The 15,000-nt window shown below is 33.2% G+C and overlaps 1 protein-coding gene across 3 annotated transcripts in view; it reads left to right on the top strand.

Moving 5' to 3' along the window:
• pde6b (phosphodiesterase 6B, cGMP-specific, rod, beta) overlaps window positions 1–15,000 on the top strand; it is a 42,215-nt gene that overhangs the window by 24,588 nt on the left and 2,627 nt on the right. For all 3 annotated transcript variants that reach the window (XM_062057128.1, XM_062057130.1, XM_062057131.1), the window contains 11 exons: window positions 1,848–1,991; window positions 2,106–2,171; window positions 2,245–2,394; window positions 2,478–2,585; window positions 2,641–2,750; window positions 2,814–2,901; window positions 5,854–5,954; window positions 10,375–10,482; window positions 10,847–10,910; window positions 11,028–11,102; window positions 12,238–12,321. In XM_062057128.1, the coding sequence (XP_061913112.1) occupies window positions 1,848–1,991; window positions 2,106–2,171; window positions 2,245–2,394; window positions 2,478–2,585; window positions 2,641–2,750; window positions 2,814–2,901; window positions 5,854–5,954; window positions 10,375–10,482; window positions 10,847–10,910; window positions 11,028–11,102; window positions 12,238–12,321 (1,098 nt within the window). The remainder of the gene's footprint in view (window positions 1–1,847; window positions 1,992–2,105; window positions 2,172–2,244; window positions 2,395–2,477; window positions 2,586–2,640; window positions 2,751–2,813; window positions 2,902–5,853; window positions 5,955–10,374; window positions 10,483–10,846; window positions 10,911–11,027; window positions 11,103–12,237; window positions 12,322–15,000) is intronic.

Genomic DNA, 15,000 nt, shown 5'->3' with positions numbered 1-15,000 from the left:
TATACTCAGGTGTATTTATATCTGTTCCATGGTCCTGCTCTCCCCCAGGCCCTGACCCAGTTCTTGGGCTTTTATTCTCAAGTGTATTTATATCTGTTCCATGGTCCTGCTCTCCCCCAGGCCCTGACCCAGTTCTTGGGCTTTTATTCTCAGGTGTATTTATATCTGTTCCATGGTCCTGCTCTCCCCCAGGCCCTGACCCAGTTCTTGGGCTTTTATTCTCAGGTGTATTTATATCTGTTCCATGGTCCTGCTCTCCCCCAGGCCCTGACCCAGTTCTTGGGCTTTTATTCTCAAGTGTATTTATATCTGTTCCATGGTCCTGCTCTCCCCCAGGCCCGGACCCAGTTCTTGGGCTTTTATACTCAGGTGTATTTATATCTGTTCCATGGTCCTGCTCTCCCCCAGGCCCTGACCCAGTTCTTGGGCTTTTATACTCAGGTGTATTTATATATGTTCCATGGTCCTGCTCTCCCCCAGGCCCTGACCCAGTTCTTGGGCTTTTATACTCAGGTGTATTTATTTCTGTTCCATGGTCCTGCTCTCCCCCAGGCCCGGACCCAGTTCTTGGGCTTTTATACTCAGGTGTATTTATATCTGTTCCATGGTCCTGCTCTCCCCCAGGCCCTGACCCAGTTCTTGGGCTTTTATACTCAGGTGTATTTATATCTGTTCCATGGTCCTGCTCTCCCCAAGGCCCTGACCCAGTTCTTGGGCTTTTATACTCAGGTGTATTTATATCTGTTCCATGGTCCTGCTCTCCCCCAGGCCCTGACCCAGTTCTTGGGCTTTTATACTCAGGTGTATTTATATCTGTTCCATGGTCCTGCTCTCCCCCAGGCCCTGACCCAGTTCTTGGGCTTTTATACTCAGGTGTATTTATATCTGTTCCATGGTCCTGCTCTCCCCCAGGCCCTGACCCAGTTCTTGGGCTTTTATACTCAGGTGTATTTATTTCTGTTCCATGGTCCTGCTCTCCCCCAGGCCCGGACCCAGTTCTTGGGCTTTTATACTCAGGTGTATTTATATCTGTTCCATGGTCCTGCTCTCCCCCAGGCCCTGACCCAGTTCTTGGGCTTTTATTCTCAAGTGTATTTATATCTGTTCCATGGTCCTGCTCTCCCCCAGGCCCTGACCCAGTTCTTGGGCTTTTATACTCAGGTGTATTTATATCTGTTCCATGGTCCTGCTCTCCCCAAGGCCCTGACCCAGTTCTTGGGCTTTTATTCTCAGGTGTATTTATATCTGTTCCATGGTCCTGCTCTCCCCAAGGCCCTGACCCAGTTCTTGGGCTTTTATACTCAGGTGTATTTATATCTGTTCCATGGTCCTGCTCTCCCCCAGGCCCTGACCCAGTTCTTGGGCTTTTATACTCTGGTGTATTTATATCTGTTCCATGGTCCTGCTCTCCCCCAGGCCCTGACCCAGTTCTTGGGCTTTTATACTCGGGTGTATTTATATCTGTTCCCTGGTCCTGCTCTCCCCCAGGCCCTGACCCAGTTCTTGGGCTTTTATACTCAGGTGTATTTATATCTGTTCCATAGTCCTGCTCTCCCCCAGGCCCGGACCCAGTTCTTTGGCTTTTATACTCAGGTGTATTTATATCTGTTCCATGGTCCTGCTCTCCCCCAGGCCCGGACCCAGTTCTTGGGCTTTTATACTCGGGTGTATTTATATCTGTTCCCTGGTCCTGCTCTCCCCTGCTTCTGACCCAGTTCTTGGGCTTTTATACTCAGGTGTATTTATATCTGTTCCATGGTCCTGCTGTCCCCCAGGCCCTGACCCAGTTCTTGGGCTTTTATTCTCAAGTGTATTTATATCTGTTCCATGGTCCTGCTCTCCCCCAGGCCCTGACCCAGTTCTTGGGCTGGTCGGCCCTCAACACGGACACCTACGACAAGATGAACAAGCTGGAGAACCGCAAGGACATCGCCCAGGACATGGTGCTCTACCACGTCAGGTGCCGCAACGACGAGATTCAGAACATCCTGGTGAGTGGCACCTCTGCCAGCACAACAACAGTCGTTGGGATGGTTCAGAGTTCTGTGGACTGAGACCAAGGTTCAGAGTCCTGTGGACTGAGACCAAGGTTGTCCTCCCTGCAGAAGACCAGAGAAGTCTACGACCGTGAACCCTGCGAGTGCCAAGAAGAAGAGCTCTGGAGTATCTTGGTAAAAAACCTCCAAGTGGTTCAAGTCCAAAGACCACTCGGGTCCGTGACCGGTTGGTCTGGGTTCTTTGCAGAAAAAAGACCTGCCGCCTCTGATCAAGAAGTTTGAGATCTACGAGTTCCGCTTCTCGGACTTCAAGTGCTCGGAGACGGAGCTGGTCCAGTGCGGGATCCAGATGTACTACGAGGTCGGCGTGGTGAAGAAGTTCCAGATCCCTCAGGAGGTACGCACCCCCCCCCCCCCCCCCCCCTCCCCCCGTGTCGGACATTTTGCGCCGAGCGCTAATCGCTGGTTTCCAACCGACAGGTTCTGGTCCGCTTCATGTACTCGGTCAGCAAGGGCTACAGGAGGATCACCTACCACAACTGGCGCCACGGCTTCAACGTGGGACAGACCATGTTCACCCTGCTGACGGTACGCACCCTCCAGGGGGCGCCGGAGCGGCACTCATGTTGGGTTGTGGTCCTAGACGGGGATGCTGAAGAGGTACTACACCGACCTGGAAGTGATGGCCATGATCACGGCCGGCTTCCTCCACGACATCGACCACCGCGGCACCAACAACTTGTACCAGGTCAAGTAGGTCCCGCCACAGCTCCGCCCACACCCGCAAACACACCTCAACCTTTTCCACGCCCGCAGGTCGGGCAACCCTCTGGCCAAACTGCACGGCTCCTCCATCCTAGAACGACACCACCTGGAGTTCGGAAAGTTCCTCCTGTCTGACGAGGTGAGAACATTTATCCATGAAAACAGTCAGCATGTTAGCATGTTACAGCCACACACACATACATCATACAAGTGTACTAAAAACATTTATCCATGAAAACAGTCAGCATGTTAGCATGTTACAGCCACACACACACATACATCATACAAGTGTACTAAAACATTTATCCATGAAAACAGTCAGCATGTTAGCATGTTACAGCCACACACACATACATCATACAAGTGTACTAAAAACATTTATCCATGAAAACAGTCAGCATGTTAGCATGTTACAGCCACACACACATACATCATACAAGTGTACTAAAAACATTTATCCATGAAAACAGTCAGCATGTTAGCATGTTACAGCCACACACACATACATAATACAAGTGTACTAAAAACATTTATCCATGAAAACAGTCAGCATGTTAGCATGTTACAGCCACACACACACATACATCATACAAGTGTACTAAAAACATTTATCCATGAAAACAGTCAGCATGTTAGCATGTTACAACCACACACACATACATAATACAAGTGTACTAAAAACATTTATCCATGAAAACAGTCAGCATGTTAGCATGTTACAGCCACACACACATACATCATACAAGTGTACTAAAAACATTTATCCATGAAAACAGTCAGCATGTTACAGCCACACACACATACATCATACAAGTGTACTAAAAACATTTATCCATGAAAACAGTCAGCATGTTAGCATGTTACAGCCACACACACACATACATAATACAAGTGTACTAAAACATTTATCCATGAAAACAGTCAGCATGTTAGCATGTTACAGCCACACACACACACATACATAATACAAGTGTACTAAAACATTTATCCATGAAAACAGTCAGCATGTTACAGCCACACACACACATACACAATACAAGTGTACTAAAAACATTTATCCATGAAAACAGTCAGCATGTTAGCATGTTACAGCCACACACACATACATCATACAAGTGTACTAAAACATTTATCCATGAAAACAGTCAGCATGTTAGCATGTTACAGCCACACACACACACACACACACACACACACACACACACACACACACACACACACACACACACACACACACACACACACACACACACACACACACACACACACACACACACACACACACACACACACACACACACATAATACAAGTGTACTAAAACATTTATCCATGAAAACAGTCAGCATGTTAGCATGTTACAGCCACACACACATACATCATACAAGTGTACTAAAAACATGTATCCATGAAAACAGTCAGCATGTTAGCATGTTACAGCCACACACACATACATCATACAAGTGTACTAAAAACATTTATCCATGAAAACAGTCAGCATGTCAGCATGTTACAGCCACACACACATACATCATACAAGTGTACTAAAAACATTTATCCATGAAAACAGTCAGCATGTTAGCATGTTACAGCCACACACACACATACATCATACAAGTGTACTAAAAACATTTATCCATGAAAACAGTCAGCATGTTAGCATGTTACAGCCACACACACATACATAATACAAGTGTACTAAAAACATTTATCCATGAAAACAGTCAGCATGTTAGCATGTTACAGCCACACACACATACATCATACAAGTGTACTAAAAACATTTATCCATGAAAACAGTCAGCAAGTTAGCATGTTACAGCCACACACACATACATAATACAAGTGTACTAAAAACATTTATCCACGAAAACAGTCAGCATGTTAGCATGTTACAGCCACACACACATACATCATACAAGTGTACTAACAACATTTATCCATGAAAACAGTCAGCATGTTAGCATGTTACAGCCACACACACACATACATAATACAAGTGTACTAAAAACATTTATCCATGAAAACAGTCAGCATGTTAGCATGTTACAGCCACACACACACATACATAATACAAGTGTACTAAAAACATGTATCCATGAAAACAGTCAGCATGTTAGCATGTTACAGCCACACACACATACATCATACAAGTGTACTAAAAACATTTATCCATGAAAACAGTCAGCATGTCAGCATGTTACAGCCACACACACATACATAATACAAGTGTACTAAAAACATTTATCCACGAAAACAGTCAGCATGTCAGCATGTTACAGCCACACACACATACATCATACAAGTGTACTAAAAACATTTATCCATGAAAACAGTCAGCATGTCAGCATGTTACAGCCACACACACATACATAATACAAGTGTACTAAAAACATTTATCCACGAAAACAGTCAGCATGTTAGCATGTTACAGCCACACACCCACATACATAATACAAGTGTACTAAAAACATTTATCCATGAAAACAGTCAGCATGTTAGCATGTTACAGCCACACACACATACATAATACAAGTGTACTAAAAACATTTATCCATGAAAACAGTCAGCATGTTAGCATGTTACAGCCACACACACATACATCATACAAGTGTACTAAAAACATTTATCCATGAAAACAGTCAGCATGTTAGCATGTTACAGCCACACACACATACATCATACAAGTGTACTAAAAACATTTATCCATGAAAACAGTCAGCATGTTAGCATGTTACAGCCACACACACATACATAATACAAGTGTACTAAAAACATTTATCCATGAAAACAGTCAGCATGTTAGCATGTTACAGCCACACAAACATACATAATACAAGTGTACTAAAAACATTTATCCATGAAAACAGTCAGCATGTTAGCATGTTACAGCCACACACACACACACACACACACACACACACACACACACACACACACACACACACACACACACACACACACACACACACACACACACACACACACACACACACACACACACACACACACACACACACACACACACACACACACACACACACATACATAATACAAGTGTACTAAAAACTGTTCCTGGCGTCCTCACTGCAGACTCTGAACATCTACCAGAACCTGAACCGGCGCCAGGTGGACCACGTGATCCACCTCACAGACATCGCCATCATCGCCACCGACCTGGCTCTTTATTTCAAGTTAGATCTTCTTCACTCTCTCTACATTATATCTACATTATATCTACTACATTATATCTACACTATATCTACTACATCATGTCTACATTATATTTATACTATATCTACATTATATCTACACTATATATACTACATTACATCTACATTATATCTACTACCTTATATCTACACTATATCTACTACATTATATCTACATTATATTTATACTATATCTACATTATATCTACACAATATCTACTACATTATATCTACTACATTATATATACACTATATCTACTACATTATATCTACATTATATCTACTACATATGATCTACATTATATTTATACTATATCTACATTATATCTACACTATATCTACTACATTATATCTACTACATTATATATACACTGTATCTACTACATTATATCTACATTATATCCACTACATAATATCTACATTATATTTATACTATATCTACATTATATCTACATTATATCTACTACCTTATATCTACACTATATCTACTACATTATATCTACATTATATTTATACTATATCTACATTATATCTACACAATATCTACTACATTATATCTACTACATTATATCTACTACATTATATATACACTATATCTACTACATTATATCTACATTATATCTACTACATATGATATACATTATATTTATACTATATCTACATTATATCTACACTATATCTACTACATTATATCTACTACATTATATATACACTGTATCTACTACATTATATCTACATTATATCTACTACATTATATCTACATTATATTTATACTATATCTACATTATATCTACACTATATTTACTACATTATATCTACATTATATCTACTACCTTATATCTACACTATATCTACTACATTATATCTACATTATATTTATACTATATCTACATTATATCTACACTATATATACTACATTATATCTACTACATTATATCTACTACATTATATATACACTATATCTACTACATTATATCTACATTATATCTACTACATAATATCTACATTATATGTATACTATATCTACATTATATCTACACTATATATATTATATCTACATTATATCTACTACCTTCTATCTACACTATATCTACATTATATCTACTACCTTCTATCTACACTATATCTACTACATTATATCTACATTATATTTATACTATATCTACATTATATCTACACTATATATACTACATTATATCTACTACCTTCTATCTACACTATATCTACTACATTATATCTACACTATATCTACTACATTATATCTGCACTATAACTACTACATTATATTTATACTAAATCTACACTATATCTACTACATTATATCTACATTATATTAATTCTATATGTACATTATATCTACACTATATATACTACATTATATCTACACTGTACCTACTACATTATATCTACATTATATTTATACTATATCTACATTATATCTACACTATATATACTACATTATATCTACACTGTACCTACTACATTATATCTACATTATATTTATACTATATCTACATTATATCATATACTACATTATATCTACACCGTACCTACTACATTATATTTACATTATATTTATACTATATCTACACTATATATACTACATTATATCTACATTATATCTACACTATATCTACTACATTATATCTACACTATATCTACTACATCATAATTATACTATATCTACTACATTATATCTACACTGTATCTACTACATTATATTTATACTATATCTACACTATATCTACTACATAATATCTACATTATATTTATACTATATCTACATTATATCTACACTATAAATACTACATTAAATCTACACTACATTATATCTACATTATATTTATACTATATCTACATTATATCATATACTACATTATATCTACACCGTACCTACTACATTATATTTACATTATATTTATACTATATCTACACTATATATACTACATTATATCTACATTATATCTACACTATATCTACTACATTATATCTACACTATATCTACTACATCATAATTATACTATATCTACTACATTATATCTACACTGTATCTACTACATTATATTTATACTATATCTACACTATATCTACTACATAATATCTACATTATATTTATACTATATCTACATTATATCTACACTATAAATACTACATTAAATCTACACTATCTACTAGATTATATCTACATTATATTTATACTATATCTACACTATATATACTACATTATATCTACACTATCTACTACATTATATCTACATTATATTTATACTATACCTACACTACATATATTACATTATATCTACACTATATCTACTACATTATATCTACACTATATATACTACATTATATTTATACTTATCTACACTATATCTACTACATTATATTTATACTATATCTACATTATATCTACACTATATATACTACATTATATCTACTACATTATATCTACACTATATCTACTACATTATATGTATACTATATCTACTACGTTATATCTACATTATATTTATACTATATCTACATTATATCTACACTATATCTACTACATTATATCTACATTATATTTATACTATATCTACACTATGTATACACTACATTATATCTACACTATATATACTACGTTATATCTATACTATATCTACTACATCATATTTATACTATATCTACTACATTATATCTCCACTGTATATACTACATTATACTTACGCTTATCTACACTATATCTACTACATTATATCTACACTATATTTACATTATATCTACACTATATTTATACTATATCTACACTATATCTAAATTATATATACACTACATCTATATTATATCTACACTATATTTACATTATATCTACACTTTATTTGTACTATCTCTACATTATATCTACACTATATTATACTATATTTACACTATATCTACATTATATCTACACTATACCTATATTATATCTACATTATATCTACACTACATTTACATTATATCTACACAATATCTATATTATATCTACACTATATCTACATTATATCTTCACTATACCTATATTATATCTACATTATATCTACACTACATTTACATTATATCTACACAATATCTATATTATATCTACACTATATCTACATTATATCTACACTACATTTACATTATATCTACACAATATCTACATTATATCTACACTACATTCGCATTATATCTACACTATATCTACATTATATCTACACTATATCTACATTATATCTACAATACATTTACATTATATCTACATTATATCTACACTATATCTACATTATATCTACACTATACCTACATTATATGTACACTACATTTACATTATATCTAAACAATATATACATTATATCTACACTATACCTACATTATATATATGCTACATTTACATTATATCTACACACAATCTACATTATGTGTACATTATATCTACACTATATCTACATTATATCTACACTATACCTACATTATATCTACACTACATTTACATTATATCTACACAATATCTACATAATATCTACACTACATTTGCATTCTACCTACATTATAACTACACTATACCTACATTATATCTACACTACATTTAAATTATATCTACACTATACCTACATTATATCTACACTACATTTACATTATATCTACACAATATCTACACTATACCTACATTATATCTGCACTACATTTACATTATATCTACACGATATCTACATTCCATCTACATTATATCTACACTATATTTACATGATATTTACACAATATCTACATTATATCTACACTATACCTACATTATATCTATACTATATCTACATAATATCTACACTACAATCCACTGTAATGTAATAATAATAATAATAATAGTAATAATAATGATGACGTCAGGAAGAGGATCATGTTATATCTACACTATATCTACAGTCCACTGTAATGTAATAGTAATAACAGTAATAATGATGATGATTATGTCAGGAAGTAATGTAATAATAATAATAATAATAATAATAACGATGATGATGTCAGGAAGTAATGTAATAATAATAATAATAATAATAATAATAACAATGATTATGTCAGGAAGTAATGTAATAATAATAATAATAATAATAATAATAACGATGATGATGTCAGGAAGTAATGTAATATAAATAATAATAATAATAATAACAATGATGATGGACCATGTTCTAGAAGCTATATCTACACTATATATACAGTCCACAGTAATGTACTACTAATAATAATAATAACGATGATGATGTCAGGAAGTAACGTAATAATAATAATAATAATAATAATAATAATAATAACAATGATGATGGACCATGTTCTAGAAGCTATATCTACACCATATATACAGTCCACAGTAATGTACTACTACTACTAATAATAACAATGATGATGTCAGGAAGAGGACCATGTTCCAGAAGATCGTGGATCTGTCACAGACGTACGAGGATGAGAAGAAGTGGGTGGACTTCCTGTCTCTGGAGACCACCAGGAAGGAGATTGTCATGTGAGTGCAAGACCTGATGGAGTTACACCTGATGGAGTTACTAATCATGTTGTTTATCATACTTTTTATGATGGAGTTACACCTGATGGAGTTACTAATCATGTTGTTCATCATACTTTTTACGATGGAGTTACACCTGATGGAGTTACACCTGATGGAGTTACACGCCATCTTGTCACAATACTTCCTGCTAATAATGTTGTTTATCATACTTTTGATGTTGTTTACCTTTTATGGTTTTTTTTGCTATTGACATTAATTACGTGTTATTGTTCATAACCAAGGTGGGGGGCATATATATGTATGTATGTGTATATATATATATATATATATATATATATATATATGATGTGATGTGTTTCAGGGCCATGATGATGACAGCGTGTGATCTGTCCGCCATCACTAAGCCCTGGGAGGTACAAAGCAAGGTGAGACTGGTCAGGAAGACAAGAAAGTGGATGATATCGTCACGACAAGAAAGTGGATGATATCAGCACGACCAGAAAGTGGATGATATCATCAGTGAGGGTTGTGTTGTCACACAGGTGGCCCTGTCGGTGGCAGCAGAGTTCTGGGAGCAAGGTGACCTGGAGAGGACCGTCCTGGAACAACAACCCATCGTGAGTCTTCTCCTACGTTGCCTACCCAAACTCTTGAGCCGCCACAAAAAACCCCCCAAATGATTCTACAAGAGAAGCAAGGCTAAGTGTGAAAATGGTGGCCAGTATGGTGGCCTGTGATTGGCTCAGGCAGCATGAGGTCATATTTATAAGCTTTTTAAGGAACAATTGACCTGGGTCAGAACCAGAACTCCTTCACTGTGAGGGATCACAGTCTAGTGGTATCACCTGGCATGACATCACCATTTGAACATCTAACATGTTGTTTTACAATAAAAAACAGACTTATAGATAATTAATAATGTACACAGAAAAGTGCAGTAGTTTTATGAAGTAATGGAATAATAATATCTCCTTCCGGCTGTTTGTCCCTCAAACACACCGTCAGCAGCTTCTTCATATTTTCATGGATAAATGTCCGCCGTTTGAATATTATTTGAACATCCTTGGCTGGCGTTATCGACTCATTCCTCTTTAGTTACACTTCGTAAATCGAGGTTCCACTGTGTACGTATATATGTATGTATATATGTATATATACAGTATATATGTATGTATATATATATATATATATATATATATATATATATATATATATATATATATATATATATATATATATATATATATATATATATATATAGTATATATGTATGTATATATATATATATATATATATATATATATATATATATATATATATATATATATATATATATATATATATATATATATATATATATATATATAATAATGCATCATAAATATTATTGAGAAACATACCGTCTTTAGATTTGAAAAAAACTAACAAAATAAACTTTTTACAAACATTTTTAAATCTGTTTTTCCGAAAATGATGAATTGATTTCCAATCAGGACAAATAAGAATCGCGATTCGGATGTGGATCGATTTATGTGTGTGCCCCTGACAATGAGCTCAACACAACCTTTTAGTGTGTAAATTGCAAAGATTATTTGTTACGGCGTAGCATTTTAGTGGTGGCGTTGTCGGGGGCTGCATGAGTGCTGCCAGCACTGGGGAGCTGCGGTTCATTGAGGGAAACACGGATTCCAATAGTTCCATCACAACCTGGGATTGTTTGTCATGTGTTTGTTTGTTTCCAACGCCCACCAGCCCATGATGGACAGGACCAAAGCGGCGGATCTCCCCAAACTTCAATGTGGTTTCATCGACTTTGTCTGCACCTTTGTCTACAAGGTAGGCCCCTCCCCCTGGCCAATCAGAAGCCTGCATCTCCAATTGTGTCACACCTGGACTTGACTCATGCGCTTTTCTCACAATATTACTAACTTTTTCTTAGAGAATATTTGACTTTAATCCTGTAAAATGGTCATTTTTTCTACATTTTTCCTTATCATATTCCGACATAATTCTCGTACAATGACTTTTTTCCCCTCAATATATTACTCTTTTTTTCTCTCGAGAAAAAAAAGGCTTTTTCATAATATATTTCTAAAAAATAATTTTCCCACAATATATTTGACTTTAATCATGTCAAATAGCAAACCTTTTACTTAAAATATTTCTACACAATTATTGAAAAATAACTTCTCACAATATTGTTTTTTGTAAAAAAAATGTTTTTCTTCACAATTTTTTACTTTAAATCCTGTTAAATTGAATAATTGTTGACTATTTCCCTTAAAATATTCTGACATAATTATTGTACAATAAAAACTGTTTTTTCTAAAACAAAATCTTTTTAATAATATATTTGACTTTAATCCTGTAAAATTGTCATTTTTTTCTACTTTTTTTCTTATCATATTCCGACATAATTCTCGTACAATGACTTTTTCCCCCTCAAAATATTACTCTTTTTTTTTCTCTCGAGAAAAAAAAGGCTTTTTCATAATATATTTCTAAAAAATAATTTTCCCACAATATATTTGACTTTAATCATGTCAAATAGCAAACCTTTTACTTAAAATATTTCTACACAATTATTGAAAAATAACTTCTCACAATGTTTTTTGTAAAAAAAAAAAATTTCTTCACAATGTTTTACTTTAAATCCTGTTAAATTGAATAATTGTTGACTATTTCCCTTAAAATATTCTGACATAATTATTGTACAATAAAAACTGTTTTTTCTAAAACAAAATCTTTTTAATAATATATTTGACTTTAATCCTGTAAAATGGTAATTTTTTCTACTTTTTTTCTTATCATATTCCGACATAATTCTCGTACAATGACTTTTTTCCCCTCAAAATATTACTCTTTTTTTTCTCTCGAGAAAAAAAAGGCTTTTTCATAATATATTTCTAAACAATAATTTTCCCACAATATATTTGACTTTAATCATGTCAAATAGCAAACCTTTTACTTAAAATATTTCTACACAATTATTGAAAAATAACTTCTCACAATATTGTTTTTTGTAAAAAAAATGTTTTTCTTCACAATATGTTTTACTTTAAATCCTGTTAAATTGAATAATTGTTGACTATTTCCCTTAAAATATTCTGACATAATTATTGTACAGTAAAAACTGTTTTTTCTAAAACAAAATCTTTTTAATAATATATTTGACTTTAATCCTGTAAAATGGTAATTTTTTCTACTTTTTTTCTTATCATATTCCGACATAATTCTCGTACAATGACCTTTTTCCCCTCAAAATATTACTCTTTTTTTTTCTCTCGAGAAAAAAAAGGCTTTTTCATAATATATTTCTAAAAAATAATTTTCCCACAATATATTTGACTTTAATCATGTCAAATAGCAAACCTTTTACTTAAAATATTTCTACACAATTATTGAAAAATAACTTCTCACAATATTGTTTTTTGTAAAAAAATGTTTTTCCTCACAATATGTTTTACTTTAAATCCTGTTAAATTTAATAATTGTTGACTATTTCCCTTAAAATATTCTGACATAATTATTGTACAATAAAAACAGTTTTTTCTAAAAAAAAATCTTTTTAATAATATATTTGACTTTAATCCTGTAAAATGGTATTTTTTTCTACTTTTTTCTTATCATATTCCGACATAATTCTCGTACAATGACTTTTTTCCCCTTAAAATATTACTCTTTTTTTTTTCTCTCGAGAAAAAAAAAGGCTTTTTCATAATATATTTCTAAAAAATAATTTTCCCAAAATATATTTGACTTTAATCATGTCAAATAGCAAACCTTTTACTTAAAATATTTCTACACAATTATTGAAAAGTAACTTCTCACAATATTGTTTTTTTGTAAAAAAAATGTTTTTCTTCACAATGTTTTACTTTAAATCCTGTTAAATTTAATAATTGTTGACTATTTCCCTTAAAATATTCTGACATAATTATTGTACAGTAAAAACTGTTTTTTCTAAAACAAAATCTTTTTAATAATATATTTGACTTTAATCCTGTAAAATGGTCATTTTTTCTACTTTTTTCCTTATCATATTCCGACACAATTCTCGTACAATGACTTTTTTCCCTTCAATATATTACTCTTTTTTTCTCTCGAGAAAAAAAAGGCTTTTTTATAATATATTTCTAAAAAATAATTTTCCCACAATATATTTGACTTTAATCATGTCAAATACCAAACCTTTTACTTAAAATATTTCTACACAATTATTGAAAAATAACTTCTCACAATGTTTTTTGTAAAAAAAAATTTTTCTTCACAATATGTTTTATTTTAAATCCTGTTAAATTGAATAATTGTTGACTATTTCCCTTAAAATATTCTGACATAATTATTGTACAGTAAAAACTGTTTTTTCTAAAACAAAATCTTTTTAATAATATATTTGACTTTAATCCTGTAAAATTGTCATTTTTTCTACTTTTTTTCTTATCATATTCCGACATAATTCTCGTACAATGACTTTTTTCCCCTCAATATATTACTCTTTTTTTCTCTCGAGAA

Source organism: Entelurus aequoreus, linkage group LG08, assembly GCF_033978785.1.
Source record: "Entelurus aequoreus isolate RoL-2023_Sb linkage group LG08, RoL_Eaeq_v1.1, whole genome shotgun sequence".
NCBI classification, from domain to species: Eukaryota; Metazoa; Chordata; class Actinopteri; order Syngnathiformes; family Syngnathidae; genus Entelurus; species Entelurus aequoreus.
Note: the sequence above shows the minus strand (reverse complement) of the source record. Positions and strands in the feature narration are given on the sequence as shown.